We start from the raw sequence: 16,358 nt of genomic DNA, 5'->3' as shown, positions 1-16,358 counted from the left end.
ACTGAAATATTCAGGAAAACACAGTAAATACGTAACCTTCTTGTATTGTACAAATATATTTGGCCCAATCAATTCAGTTGTCTTTCACCAGACGTAAAGTCCAAATGGCCTCTCTGTTTGTTGCCAGTGCATGAAATAAACTGTATTTATGAGCATAAGTTAGAAATTCATTGCACTCTAATGGCACTGTTTGGTAACAGACTTTGCCAGGGTTAGGAATGATTAAATAGTTAGTTTTGATGAATTTTAATATAATACATCAACAAGCCTTTCATTTAAAAAATGGATATAATTGCAACTTCTTTTGGCATACAGTATGAGACCACAGGAAAAAAAATTCTTCAGATATGTAAAACCGAGCCGAGCCTGCTGCTACGTGTCCTTTAATTTGACTGCTAGGTTGCAAATTTACATGCTATGACATTATAAAAGGGAGCAGACAGAAGCAGACTTCTGCTCACTAAGTTAGACAATAAAGTGAAATCTACCACTGAAGTTTCCCTTTTTTTCTCACCATTAATAACTCCCAACTAGGAAAAAAAAAACACCTGGTGGCTTAACATTCTCTTGGAACAAGGTAACAGTACAGAGCACAGGTAAAGGTCAAAATGTTACTGTCAATTGCACCCTTATAAGATTACAATACATAATAAGGAATACACTCAGTATCTGAAGCTTCAAAGTTTTGACAACTGACAAACCTATTTTTCGGCTGTAAACAACCGTGCCATAAATGCATCATATCCTCATAATTTACTACATGCAAGTCAGAGACTTGAGTAAAAGAAATTGGGAAAACTTTTTTTTTCCCCCCAATCTTTATAACCGTGATACAGATGCAATGTCAAAAAATATACCACTGTTTTCAAAAGAGAACACCTGAGACAATTTGAGAAGAGGGTCTTTTAATTTACATTTTCTTATAATGAGTGGAAATCAGCACTAGATGAAACACACTCTTCCTCTATCTGTGTGGTAGGTGGACTACATTAACTCAAAATACCATACTGTATCAGACATATTTTTCTTGAGTGAAATTATTCAAAATGTATTGAGGTCCAGACCCAGCTTGTGACAGATATTGTCAGGCACCTGCTTAACTAGCTGTCATGTTTTTTAAATGTCTAATGCTCTCAGACCTTGTTAAAATAAAGTCTTTGTTTATATATTATTATCAGATGGCCTTGGGTCCACAGTAATCCCTAATTCCAATAGGACATCTCTGCTTAACAAAATTCTCTTTTTGTTAAGTTATACTTTACTGCTAACATCCCATCCTATCTTGACCTACTAGAAGACTGTACTTATATTTATTTAAGAAACTTTCATGAGGAACAATTCAGATGTTCTTTATAATAAGTCAGGAATTTATCAATGATTGTCTAAATTGAACACACTGAACCATTGCTACCCTTTTGGATATTTTAACGTTTTTAACTGATTGTTTCATGCCAATTTCAAATTGGTATTAGAGTGCACACCAGTGATCTGGTTTGTGTACAGTTTCATAATTTATACCTTACTGATTTGTAATTTATTTATTTTAATATAGTCAGCTAAAAAAAAAGAATTCAACCTTGCATATCTTAGCTTATACATCTATTCTCAGAAGAGCAATCAGTTTTCTGTTATCTTTTTGTTATAGTGTGAGAGATACTAATTAAATGGGTTGTGATTTGTAGTCTGTTGTTTAAGGTGTGTTTCTTATTGTTTTTTTAGGAAGATACCCCCAGCAGCAGACAGTCCTATAACATCACCTGCTTTGCATATAACAGCAACCTATCCTGCTCTTCAAACTTTTAGCAGTCCAAATGCAGTTTATCTATCTTCCTCAGTTGTCAATTCAAGTATCACATCTTCATATGTCATGACAACCCCAATCCTATCATCATCATCATCATCCTTTGTAAATACCTCGGGAACCAATTCTATACTGTCTTACAGCACAGCTTTTTCCCAAGGAACTGCATCATTTAGTATTGTGAAGCCGACAGCTCATACTGGAGCTTCCCCATCATATGGTAAGCAATCTCGAACAAAGACCAGCAAAACATCAAAGGTCAAAGACACTTCTTGTGAAACAGTTAGCAGCTCTTTAGGAAACAAAAAGAAGAAACCACAAGCTTGTGTTTCATCACCATTGTGCACATCTTCAATGTTACCATATTCCAGGTCACACAAGAAAAATTGTGTTTTAAATCCTCGTTCTCTGATCAACACTTCTCAGACCAATTCTTCCTTCCATGGTGTGTCTGTGCATGAAAGCAAGAATGGGACAACCTCACTTAGTGCCAAATCTGAGCCCTCAGGATGGACAGCATTGTCTGGCAATTTAATTGATTCTTCAAAACATATAAGCACAGTGGTAAACAGTATTGACTCGACACTTTCTGTAGCTTCCCAGACATGTCACTCTGGGGAGTATGCCCTTACTGCACATAAAGCATTACCTTCAGGCCCAATTCCTTTTGACAAATCAGATGGGAAAAAGCGAAAAAACTCCAGCCCAAACTACAAGTCTAGTAAAATAACCAAAATGCCCGGTATGAACAATGTTCATAGAAAGAACACTGCAAACCATTTGTCTGTGGTGACTGAATCTCCAAACAGTTCTCTCCTCATGCAGGTAAGTTCAAATTTCTTCCTGATTTTCTTTCTCCTTCCACTTAAGAAATTGCCTCTTATTTAAAGTGAAATTAAATAATCTGTCATAAGCAAAAGACTACTTACAAGCTGAAAATAACTTATTTTCACATTCTGTTTATTTCTCTGTCCAAACATCTGGTCATCCTTCTGCTTTAGCATTAACATTTGCTCTAACTTACCTCACAGCTCAGTGATTTCCAGGTAAAGATCACAGGGACTAAGCCAAGACCGTCAGTACTTTCAGGGGTCAGTGGTGAACCTGTTATGTCTCAGAAACAGCTACAGCCCTGAGCTCGGGTTTAGTATGGTGGGTTCTGAACTATACAATCTGTTAAAAAGGCAACACTACTTTTCACTACTTTCCCATTCATGCTGTCCCCTAATAGCTTGAAGGAGTTTTGACTGTCTTTCACATTTCTTGGGTTTTTCTTATCCAGTAATTGTAGCTGAAGGAAAACTTGACATCTGTAGCTCTTGCTTCCCCATTTTTTACTGTTCATTATGTATCGGTGTACAAAGCTGTGCTTTGACCACCAGTGTGGGCTCCTCTCTCATTCCATAAGCCTTAGCTTACGCCACTCCAGATCCTGGCAAAGCCTTGTGGTCAGGTGATCCTCCTTATCATCTACTACCGGTAATCTCTAATTAGCTCATCTCATGTATTCAAATATATTTGCCTTTATTATTTATTTTTGTATGCTAGATGCCAAGTTGTTTCATCTACATCTCTGGTGTGGTTTCCTTAAGATTACAATTGTAGATGATTAAGATTGCACATTCTTTTTTTCTTTTATCTAAAAATATGAAAGTAAGATTATTTTTTTTTACTTTAATGTTTACCATTCATAGCCTACTGTCTGTTCATAAGTCTCTAGGAGGGATGTAAATTAGAAAATAATGCTGTGAATGGCATAATTTATTGGAGTTAGTTTCAGAATAGTTTTTTTTTTTTTGGTGTAAAACCAATAATTAGTTCATGTTCTCAATTAACAGTGCCCCTAGGGGCAATTTAGTGGCATTTGGCAGTCAGAAACCCAATCACTAATATACATAATATAAACATTTGCCAAACTTTGAATCGCTTTTGGAAAAATCCTTTGTAAAATGTCCAATGTTAAAAGAGTCGGTTAACCTAAAAATGCTTAACCTAAACATTTGATTAAATATGTCATTTTTTTATTAATGCTACCCATTTAGCAATACTCTTCCAGAGGTCTGCATTATAATAGTAGAAACTACATTGCCAGCTTTTATGCAATTGGCTGATATCATGGCAGCTTAGGTCTAAATAAAAGGGGTGTCAGTCACAAAGTGGCAGTAAAAATAAGTGCTGTGGCTATTTTCCTGTTGTAAGGAATGAAAATCTTGCCAATTATTGGGATTTCCTACCAGTGTGAGCTTAACTAAATGTGACTCACTCTCTCTTTGTTATCAGTCACCAAATGAGCTTGGCCTTGTCTTGTATGATTTTGCAAATCAATGACATTAACTGCAGCATCCAGGCCCAAAAATGGCTGTGTCTAAAGGATTGTGGACTATCCTAGCTGATAACAGCCTGAAAACTAGGAACTTAAAACGCAATGAGGCATATTTCCTTTAAATGACTCATGCATGAATATGCATCAACTTTAAATGTATTTTTTTAAACTAGCATACAGGAAGCTGCAGCAGGCATTCTCTGCTTTAATGTCTTGACCACATTAAACACTTTATGATATATAGCAAAAGATGACATTTTCCAGTGGGTTTTGGTGGCAAAATTGAGAGCTCTCCGTACAAAGTAGAATATACTAACAACAGAATTGGCAACCAAAATACTTTAAAACTTAAAAAAAAAATAGAAAAAAAACAAGCAAACAATGATATGGAAAAGACGTTTCTGGAGCTGCAACTGGGGGAGTGATTATGAGCAGCGGGTTGTCAGACCTCAAGGGAAATAATTTTCTCAATTGTAGCCTGCCTTTGTATCAGTTGTGTGTGCCATGGCATGCAAGAAAGTGTAAGTGTATCCAGTAGTTTTACTGTCTAATTTTCTTTACTGCACTTTAGTACAGTACCAAGTTTTTGAGAAAGCAGTCATGGAAAGGTAACTAAATGGCAATCTAGGTGTAGGACAAAAGGTTCTGAGGGTGTACTTCAAACCTGCACAAATGTCTTTTATCTTTTACATTTTTTGCTGTAGATTGTCAACTAACTCTCCAAATTTTGATGAAAACTTATCACAAATTATATCAACACATGCACGACAAATACTGTTTTCTGGATCAAAACTTAATTAAAACCATATACCCACATGGCTGGAAACCAACAAGGCTTCCCTGAAATAAATTTTAAAAGGTGAGGCAGTATAAGATCTCAGCCACTTAAAACTTGATAAACAAAGACTGCTTCTAATTCCTCAACCAAAACAATGTATACATTCATATACTGGGCAGTGGCTACTGTAGTTTACAGTTCAGGGAGAGCCATTTCAATTCTGCACACTTCTATTTGGCTTGGCAACATCCCCATTCATCCATCCATTATTCAACCCGCTATATCCTAACTACAGGGTTATGGGGGTCTGCAGGAGCCAATCCCAGCCAACACAGGGCGCAAGGCAGGAAACAAACCCTGGGCAGGGCACCAGCCCACCACAGGGCATACACACCCACACATGAAGCATACACTAGGGACAATTTAGAATCGCCAATGCACCTAACCTCCATGTCTTTGGACTGTGCTAGGAAACCGGAGCACCCGGAGGAAACCCACGCAGACACGGGGAGAACATGCAAACTCCACACAGGGAGGACCCGGGAAGTGAACCCAGGTCTGCTTACTGTGATGCAGCAGCACTACCACTGCGCCACTGTGCCACCCTCCCCATTCATCTACATGTAAACAATGTCAGCCTTTGTAAAGCAACTCTGCAGGTGATGTATTCATTTCCATGAAAACACAACTGGCTGCTGCAGGATCTGTAACAATAATATTCCCATGCAAAATGACAGTCAGACATACATTACTTGCAAAAATGAAAAATGTTTCATATAATAGTGTTGCCAATGAACCACGCTTACAAGGCTGATGTGCACAAACTCCCTGCATGGTAAGTGTAATTAGATGTGCTGACTAATTCATTATTGGTATGCCATTTTAAAGCTGTAATATATTGTAGCTTTCTTTAAAATTAAAGTTCTTTAATAAAGCCAGACATTGTACATGGTAAAGACATGGTGAGGTTAAATAGTAGCAACTATTGGCATCAGCGTCATAAATGTTCAGTGGCATCCCAAGCATTGAATTATAGAAGTCTAAGTTGCAGCTGAATTATGAAAATACCAGGCAGTGGAACATATGAAAGGAAAAGGCAAGAACAACCACCAGGAGACCAGCAAAAGCTTCATCCATCCACCCATTTTCCAACCCGCTGAATCCAAACACTGGGTCATGGGGGTCTGCTGGAGCCAATCCCAGCCAACACAGGGCACAAGGCAGGAACCAACCCACCGCAGGACACACACAAACACACCCACACACCAAGCACACACTAGGGCCAATTCAGAATCTCCAATCCACCTAACCGGCATGTCTTTGGACTGTGGGAGGAAACCGGAGCGCCCGGAGGAAACCCACGCAGACACGGGGAGAACATGCAAGCTCCACGCATGCAAGAATACAATAAAAAAGAAAGGTGATCTTAAGTCAAAGGCCAGATCACTAGGTTAGGTTTCTTAACCTAACTACAATACTACAAATTACTTTTTTTTTATTTCAGAAAGGGTTCAACAATAGGATGCTAGGAACTGTGCACCACTATGTTTTATGAGTGACGAAGATGACACACCCCATCATGTGACCAGTAACAGGCATTGTGACCATAAACAACATGGCCACAGCCATGCAAAATAGTCACAAAATGGCAGCATCAATTAGCCCTCTTCACAAAATTTGTAAGTGATGCATCGATGCATAAAGACAGCAATAAATTGTGCTTATTCCACTTTCACTTCCAGTGTTCGATTTTTGCAATGTAAGAAGTATTGTTGAACACTGCACAACAAAGTAATAAAAATGAAACAAAGACTGTAACATTTTCTTGGAGGAATTCCTTTATAATTGCCAATTTAAGTTTATTAATGTTCATTTCTTGTCCACTTTCTCTATAACTTTGGTATTGTAACAGTTTCATTTGACAAGTTTTTTGTATGTAATGTTAGCTTGCTCCATTTTGACAGATAAACAAGGTGAGTTAGCTTCAGTCTTACAAAAAATCTGTATTTGATCCATGTTTACCTGGCGACCATCTATCTTTGCGTAGAAGAAAAGCTTTTTAATTTTTGTTGCATGTGAGTTATTAGGTTCCTGACATGAAATGCACAGACATACATCATTTGTGGTTCATATTTTTTGTCTGAAACAAAATAATCACATTGCATTTACGTTAAGTTCTTTGAACTAACCAGGAGCAGGTGCCATTCCATAGTTGTGTTCCGGTGCCAGAAGGGACCTGCTGTGTTGTTTTCCATCATACAGACTCTCCCACATGTTAACTCTGAGACTTGCCCTTTCAAAGGTAGATTCCCGTGTCAATATGACACCAAAATGGTTTTAGCTATTAGGGCACAGCATCATTTTTAAGGCAGTGTAGAAATTTCATGCATTCACCAGTTTTAAAGTTCGGCTACAAACATAAATGTTGCCATTGCATCTCTTTTAATTGGCTGTATCCATTTTCTTCATGATGTTTCATCAGTTGGAAAGTTGTTGAAACTCAGGCAAGGATGGTTTTGTTTAGAATTTGAACACAGAGGCAAGCTCCCCTTTCATAATTCTGCCATTGTTTAGGGTAATTGGAAGAGAGTTTAACCATCAATGATGCCTACCAAAAGAAAAAAATATGGAAGCGTAAAAAGGGCGAATCAAAAACAATGCAAACTGGAGATAAGTCACAACCATTACGAAAATATAACTAAGCTAGAAACGTAATAATAATTCTAAAAATGTAATGAAAAATCTCTGTGAAAGCCACAACACAGATTCAAGACAACCAAGTGCAACAGAACAAATGGTAATGATAAGCAAATTATTAGAGGGTAGCTTAGAGTTTACAAAAAGATGAGAAACCTGGTTTAGTTTGGCCTTGAGCATACAGGTGAGTGGTCACTTACTGAATCATATCAGAGCTTCTAAAGGCAGTTGATGTTCAAGAGGCTGAAGTTACTAAGCAGTTTTTACAAGAGCTGGAATGGTAGATGTTGTGCAAAATGATAAAATTTATAATTGCTGAAAGTCTACCAGAAACAGGCTATCCCATCAAATTGAGCCTATGTTGTAAATGAAAAACGTTCAAATACTCTCAAAGGATGTCTAACCACCATTCCCTTAGTGAATATCAATGTGAGTGAGTTCTCTGTCAGAAAAAAATGAATAAACTTTGATAATGAGATTGCCAAGGACATCTCTGCTTTCAATGTCAATTTATTTATAAAGCACATTTAAAACAACCTCAGTAATGCTGTACATTAAAACATACAATAAACATAAATAGAAATAAAGTACTGTACAATAAAAACAAAATACAGCCAACAGTGAGTTAAAGAATATAAAAGAAGTTGACTAAGAGTTGGGAAGCTATCATTATCAGTGAAGGTCACTGAAAGCTAGAAAATAGTAATGAGTCTTCAATCTCATTTTGAATAGTTCAATTGAAGGTGACTCCTTAATGTAATGAGGTACAGAGTGCTTTACACTTAGTGTGAGGGACCATAAGCGACAACTGACCAGTAGATCTAAGCCCTCTGGATGGCTGGTGTAAAACACACAATTCAGATAAACAGGCAGGAGCATACCCATGTAATGGTTTAAAAGCTAGCTACAAATGTTTAAAATCAATTCAGAAACTAACATGCAGCCAGTATAAAGAAGGCTAATATTGGAGAAACAGAATCAAACTTTCTTGCCCCAACCAAAAAATGGACAGCAGCATTCTGAACCAACTGCAACTTATGTATCAGAGATGTGCTGATCCCAGAATACAGCGAGTTGCAGTAATCAAGATGAGAAAAGATAAAAGCATGAGTATCTGTAGGATGAAGGTATATAGAAAATAAAATAGGACCCAAAATGGATCCCTGAGGAACAGGAGCATTAGAGGAGAAAGAGAAATTGAAAGACACAGAAAAGTAAGATCAGTAAGTAAGTAAAAGTAAGATATGACCTGAACCAGTTGAGAGCAGCCCCTTTAAATCTCACCAGATGTTCAAGCCCCAACAACAAGATCTCATGGTCAATAGTGTCAAAAGCTGCAGAAAGGTATAGGAGGAAAAGGACTGCAGCCCCACCTGAGTCAATAATGAGAGAGGGCTGTCTCAATACCATGAAAATGCCCAAAGCCAGATTGGTATATCTCAAATAAACTGTTGGAGTTAAGATGGTCAACCAATTCATTATAAATGATTCTTTCTAATGTTTTAGCCAGAAATGGCAATTGGGAAATTGAGTGAAAATTAGTTAACACTCCAGGATCTAAATCTGCCTTTTTTTAAGACAAGGTCGCACCATACTGCATGTTTTAAAAATGAGGGTACAACCCCCTCACTACTAGAAACATTGATAATAGTTAACAAAAACCAAGAACATTGAAAGCTTCAACTAAGAGGCGTGATGGAATAACATCAAGAGGAATGAAAGTAAGTTTAAGTGTGTCAATAGTAATTTTTAGCTGTGAAAGTGAAACATCAAAAGATTCCAAGGCAACACCATGATTAACAGCAGGGCATAACCTGCTGGAAAAATACCAAAGCAAATGAAATCAGTTTTGCTGACAAAGAATGAAAGAAACTGCTCACATGAAAGAACAGTACTACAGTCATATGAAAAAGTTTGGGAACCCCTCTTAATTCCTTAGATTGTTGTTTATCATTGGCTGAGCTTTCAAAGTAGCAACTTCCTTTTAATATATGACATGCCTTATGGAAACAGCAGTGACATTAATTTCATTGGATTAACAGAAATTATGCAATATGCATCATAACAAAATTAGACAGGCGCATAAATTTGGGCACCCCAACAGAGATATTACATCAGTACTTAGATGAGCCTCCTTTTGCAAATATAACAGCCTCTAGACGCCTCCTACAGTCTTTGATGAGTGTCTGGATTCTGGATGGAGGTATTTTTGACCATTCTTCCATACAAAATCACTCCAGTTCAGTTAAATTTGATGGCTGCCGAGCATGGACAGCCTGCTTCAAATCATCCCATAGATTTTCGATGATATTCAAGTCAGGGGACTGTGATGGCCATTCCAGAACATTGTACTTCTCTCTTTGCATGAATGCTTTTGTAGATTTCGAACTGTGTTTTGGGTCATTGCCTTGTTGGAATATCCAACCCCCTGAAGAATTTGTTGATATTGGGTTGAATTCATCTGACCCTCGACTTTAACAAGGGCCCTAGTCCCTGAACTAGCCATACAGACCCACAGCATGATGGAACATCCACCAAATTTGACAGTAGGTAGCAGGTGTTTTTCTTGGAATGCAGTGTTCTTCTTCTACCATGCAAAGTTATGACCAAATAACTCATTTTTTGTCTCATCAGTCCAAAGCACTTTGTTCCATAATGAATCTGGTTTGGCTAAATGAGTATTTGCATACAACAAATGACTGTGTTTGTGGAGTGAGTGCAGAAAGGGCTTCTTTCTCATCACCCTGCCATGCAGATGTTCTTTGTGCAAATTGTGCTGAATTGTAGAACAATGTACAGATACACCATCTGCAAAAAGATGTTCTTGCAGGTCTTTGGAGGTGATCTGTTGGTTTGTCTCACCATTCTCACATTCCTGCGCATATGTCGGTCCTGTATTTTTCTTGGCCTGCCAGACCTGGGTTTAACAGCAACTGTGCCTGTGGCCTCCCATTTCCTGATTACATTCCTTACAGTTGAAACTGACCGTTTAAACCTCTGAGATAGCTTTTTGTAGCCTTCCCCTAAACCATGATACTGAACAATCTTTGTTTTGAGATCTTTTGAGAGTTGCTTTGAGGATCCCATGCTGTCACTCTTCAGAGTAGAGTCAAAGGGAACACAACTTGCAATTGACCACCTTAAATACCTTTTCTCATGATTGGACACACCTGTCTATGAAGTTCAAGGCTTAACAAGCTAATCCAATCAATTTGGTGTTGCAAGTAATCAGTATTGAGCAGTTACATGCATTCAAATCAAAATACCACTGTTATCTTTTTTGTTGAAAGTAGAGTAAATTATTATGCAGACTGAGAGGGGTTCACAAACTTTTTCATATGACTGTATGTAATCCCATCTCAGAATGGGGATTAATAACTGCATTAATTGGATTAATTAAGACCCTACATTTATTAGAATGAGAGAATACCAAATCAGCGAAGTGATCATGTTTAGATTTCTTAACTGCATCCTGGAAATGGAACAGAGAAATCAGTTTAGATACAGTCAACCTATCCTTCTTCCAATGACTTTCAGCAATTTTACAGCTGTGGTGCAGCTGCTGTGTAGTGTTCATTAAGGCATGGAGCAGGGCTTCCCTTATTGCAGCATTACTTGAAGGGAGTGATTGAGTCTAAAATCATTTTACATGGTATATTTAAAGCAAAGACAGAATTGTCAATACTATCACACTGGCCTTGTATATGAAGACTGGAGAATCTGGTTATAAATATAATACAGATATAATAGAATCATTTAAAATGCAAGATTAGCGTTGGGCACAGCTTATAGTAGTAACGTCATCAGTAATATTCAAATCCATTGTTACTTTATAATAGGAGAATGTAAAATCAGCCGTGAGTTCAGAGATTTCAGAAATGAACGTATCAGTAATTACAGGAGGCTTATAAACCACAGCACACAGCAATGAGGAAGAGCACTTTGAAAAGTTGCAGTTCAAAGCTACTAAATGGAGTCCTTGTAAGGCACTGACAAAATAGTATATTTTTAAAAACAGTGGCAGTGCCCCCAAAATGAGACAGAGGAGTTCAAAAATGAATAACCTGGTGGTACCAAGTCAGTAAAACATGAGGAGTAACCATTAGCAATCCAGGTCTCAGTGATGAATGAGAAGTCCAGTTTCTTTGAAGTAATAATGTCTTGGAGGATAAGAGTTTTATTAGACACTGATCTCACCTTCAGGAGAGCAGCTTCAATAGACATAGAAAAGCTTGTTGCAGGATGGGCTCCAGTGAACTTGTGAAGTTTAGCTGCGTTTACTTCCCTGGAACACACAGGGAAAGAGTGATTCAGCCTGAAGATGGATAAATTAAATCCGGTATCCTGTGCCCAAGGGCCAGGGTCAACATTCTGTGCAGAAGAGGATGGGTCAAAGACGAGTCTCAGGCATTGAGAATCCAAGCCTGGTGACGAAAAATTGAGCCAGTGTTGTTTAACAGCAAAGCTGGCATGCCTTTCACGTTGGCATCTCTCACTCATACAGGTAGATTCCAGCGTCCAGGTAAGGAAGTCAGGGGATGAATAAAAGAAGGGTGGAGGTTCAAATAAAAGCCTCATTAGAAGAAGAAAATTGAGAAAATAGCATACAAGAAAAGATGTTAAACAAAGAAACACGATCACAGGACAGTAGCCGCTGGGATAAACTACACATAAAGATGAAATAAAAGCATAAATTAGCAAGACAAGCAGATGGCTAGCCACACCTGTCGGTGCCATCTTTATGAAAAAAAAAAATGGTGGGGGTTGAATTGAATGTAGTTTTGTTAAGTTTGACTTGATTGTATGGAATGTTACATGCTTTTAATAAATTCAATAAACGGACAAGACTCCTGAAGCAATACACTTTAGACAGAGAAGTCAGTGTTGAAGTTATTTTCCCTTAATGACAGATGTTATCATGTTTTTTGTATCATTGCAATTATTCATCCTCCGAGTTTATGGAACTGATCTTGGCTTTTCAGACATGTCATTGCCACTGTGAATGAAAACTCACTACAGTTGTTTATCCATGTTCATTTTTTACCTAGTGCCCATTATACTAACCTTACTATGGTAATTAATTTTAGCAAATGAGCAGTGCAGGTCCTCAAATTCAGCACAACTTGAAATATGTCACGTCTGTGGTAATGTGGTTCACTTAAAAAAAGTCCAGCTCATCTCATCCACATGAAGGTTTAACAAACCAGTAGAGATTTAACTGAAGACTTTTTCACTGCTGAGACTAACTACTTGTCTACTTTCAGACATTACATACATCCCACAAACACACCTTCATCCAGAGTGAGCCATCAGTTCTAATCCCTCTAGCATTTTAATGATGACATTGTGAGAAGAGCTAGGTTTCAACCTGAAATGCATAAATCTTTAAATGTGACATTTAATTACTATTGTTAACACAGTCTTGCTTGGAAGAGAACAGGGAAATGGGCCAGCTTGATTATTCTGCTAAAAGAGCTGAGGTATTGTCAGAATCTGCGGATAATTATTCTTTCCAAGCACTGTTCTGAGTAACATTCTTCTTTATCTATCACACTGTAGTGGCTATTGCTTATTGTCTCCAGTATCTGTAATAAAAATCTGATTAACTTGTGCTTATGCTCATCAGTGGATGGTCATTATGAGAAGGTCTATCTTTTTCAAAAAAATAATTGTTTAGCTTTTTAAATGTTGAATGAATGAAATGAAACAGTCAGTGCTGGTAGCTGTTTGATGATGTGCTGTGTATGTGAACACTGCTCTAAGAGATGGTGTGTATTAAGTGTTGCTTATACTGTAGATTATGGTAGTGCATTTTGTGTGTTGTGTGTTGTGTGTAGAAGGCTTGCAAAAGTGCCTAAATTCTTATATGCTTTTATTTTGTTTCTTTATATTGTAGATTATGGGAATTTAGATATCCTTTATAGATTATATTTCAAGTAGCAGATCAAGCAAGAAATGTGCTGAGATTTAAATTTTGTCAATGTAGGCAACTTGCTGTTTCAATGATACCTACAAAGTCTCGATCCACCAAGTATTCAGATCTTAATTTAAATTAAGCTTACAAAATTGTCTTGGTGGGATGTGCAATTACAGTTTCTGCTGAAAGTCCATCATTCCATTTCCTGAACTTGCCTTTTATGCCCAGCGCATAGCAGTTTCCCAACCTAATCTGCATGGTGTATTGTAATAATATGTCTATTTAGGCATGGCCTTTAATAATAAACAGCTGTAACTACAGTAATTCCAACAATGTTCATGACTGGCCGCCCATCTAGGAGAGGTTTTTGCATTGTTAAGAATGGGTTCAGAAAAAGAGTGGATTAATCTACTTTTTCAACTTTAAAAGTATTGTAACACAAATCTCCCTATGGCCTCCATTACCAGTCCCAATATAGTGTTGCTTTGCTAAGCTGGGCCTTTCCGCAGTAGCAAGGTGTGAACAACAGAAACCGAAGTTGGATGGTAACCCACTCTATCTCAGGACATAGCCAAATGAATGAAAACCATGCAGATTCATACAGATTGACCAGGCTCAGCCATGAGGCAGGGACACTACTGAGTGTGCTACCATGTCACCTGGTTTATAGGGTCATTACTGTCATATGCTGGTTTAAACACATTATTTGTGAAAACTACCATACTTAAACTGTCTTTATACTTTTAAACTTTTTTGCCATCCAAACTGGCTGCTGTAATAAGAAAATGGAATATGTTTTTTCAAAGACAAAAGTACATGCATTGATGCATTGTTACTGAGCATCAAGTGAGAAGCATTACCTTTGTGAAATAATGCAGGAATTTTACAAAATAAAGTGACAGCAATTAGCTTTTGTAATATGACCTAAGATTAAAAAAAAAAACCAACAAATATGCACACACTGAAAAAAATATATATCATGTAGTGTTAATTTGTTCTAACAGCATTTTTGGAACATGAGAGGAAATATGAATGAATGAAGAGAGAATGTGGACTCTGCGTAGACAGGGAGAGGCAGGAATTTGTGCCCAGCATCCTGAAACAATACTGAGACCTTGCCGACTACAGATCCATTACACTGCTCACAGTGGGTCCTGTTTTGGAATGGGAATGCTGAACATCTTTGTATAGATGGAATTCTTTTTTAAGCTTTTTAATAAAGACTCAGGATTTCAATTGGATGTGTGTGTAGCGTTTGACTACCAGAAACAGAAAAAATATGAAAAATAACAAAAAGTTGTTTTGCATGTGATGGCTTCAGGTTGAAATGAGAAAAAAAAATACACCTTTTACTTTTGCTGTCTTTTCAGCCTAAGGTACATTACTGAAGTCGAGGAAGTGAATGTTTCCGATTCACACTGAAGATAAGGAACTGCTTGGACTGAGCGCAGGTCATCACTTTCATTACTGTAATGGTGTAAAGCCCTGCATACTGAAAAAGAGAAAAACAAGCAACATCAGATGATCCTCTCTTGTCTACCTGCTGCCAATCATTGTTGCACAATTTTGTATGACTGCTCCTGCTGTCTCTCATTTTATTTCATGCATTTTTCATAAGGAAATCATTTTATTTTCTGTTAAGAGGGAACAGCCTACAACTGAGTACAACATTCTGCTGCACCATTTCATTTATGGATATTAATGAATGAGAGCAGAATTGGATAGTGTCATTTACCGCTATGATTGTTTCATGGCTAAATTATTTGATTTGAAGGATATCTTTTTCTCCAAAAGACCTTGTGATTTCCTCAAGTGTGCTGCAGCTTTCTGCTTTAGTTGAATGTGTATACTCTGAAGTTCAGGACCACCGGCAGATCGTTATTACCTGATTTGATGGAAACTAGCGTGTAAAGTGATTCTTCATTTCTACAGTGTTAAAAGTGCACTTATTTGCAGCTTTCCTTAAAACTTTTCTTATTAATTGTGAAAAAGAGACTTGTTTAATGAAAGACTTTTTAAGGCTAATGGCCGACTTTACAATCTGTGACATAAATGTTACAATAAATATAAATACAGGCTTATCATCTTAAATTCCTAATGTAAATTTTTATATTATAGAGTAATTTATATTTACTTGATTGTTGTGCTAACTGACCAGGATATTTACATATAAACCTGATTTTTAAAGTTCTATTTTGAGGTTGGGAGTGGGTTTTTCCCCCTTTTTATTGTACAGTTCTTCAGGTCTGTAAATAATTATGTACATATCTGTTATTTTTGCACAGTTTTATTTTTGCTGATGTGAAAAATTTTAGATGTTTGTAAGATTTTTTTTTAATTTTATATTTATTTTTTGTTTTGTTGAAGGTGCAGTGAGGTCTGTCCCCAAAATCAACACAAAAAGCTTAATTATAAACTGCATTTAAATAATGAATGAAATATGTGCATTGTCAATTCATTTGTTTTGCAAAAACAGGTTATCCAGGATATACTGCTGTCTGGTGCTGTGTCTGCCAGCATAGGATTTATTATGTAAGTAGCCTTATTTATGGTTATTTTCATACAAACTAATAATACATTCAGTCCTAGTATTCTTTGTGCACGTAAATGGACACAGCACTTTACTATTTTTTTTTCTTCGAGAAACTATAGCCAGACATTTATATTTGCTTGTGCAAATTTGTTAAGGGACATGGGAGTTGCTGTAGTTTGAAATATGTACTGGACTGCAGATTTCTAGAAACAACAAAGACATACTGGCCGCCCTACCACACTAAAGGAAATATGTTTTTGATGCACTTCAGAAATTAGCTACAAAGCTTGTTCTTGGCCACTTGTTTCC

At 37.2% G+C, this 16,358-nt stretch overlaps 1 protein-coding gene across 4 annotated transcripts in view; it reads left to right on the top strand.

Moving 5' to 3' along the window:
* atxn7l1 (ataxin 7-like 1) overlaps window positions 1-16,152 on the top strand; it is a 127,550-nt gene extending 111,398 nt beyond the window's left edge. For all 4 annotated transcript variants that reach the window (XM_039761180.1, XM_039761182.1, XM_039761181.1 and 1 more), the window contains 2 exons: window positions 1,720-2,626; window positions 14,887-16,152. In XM_039761180.1, coding sequence (XP_039617114.1) covers window positions 1,720-2,626; window positions 14,887-14,904 — 925 coding nt within the window. In that variant the 3' untranslated portion in view covers window positions 14,905-16,152. The remainder of the gene's footprint in view (window positions 1-1,719; window positions 2,627-14,886) is intronic.
* Window positions 16,153-16,358: the final 206 nt, after the last annotated feature.

The sequence above is a fragment of the Polypterus senegalus genome, chromosome 8 (assembly GCF_016835505.1).
Source record: "Polypterus senegalus isolate Bchr_013 chromosome 8, ASM1683550v1, whole genome shotgun sequence".
In the NCBI taxonomy this organism is placed as follows: domain Eukaryota; kingdom Metazoa; phylum Chordata; class Cladistia; order Polypteriformes; family Polypteridae; genus Polypterus; species Polypterus senegalus.
Note: the sequence above shows the minus strand (reverse complement) of the source record. Positions and strands in the feature narration are given on the sequence as shown.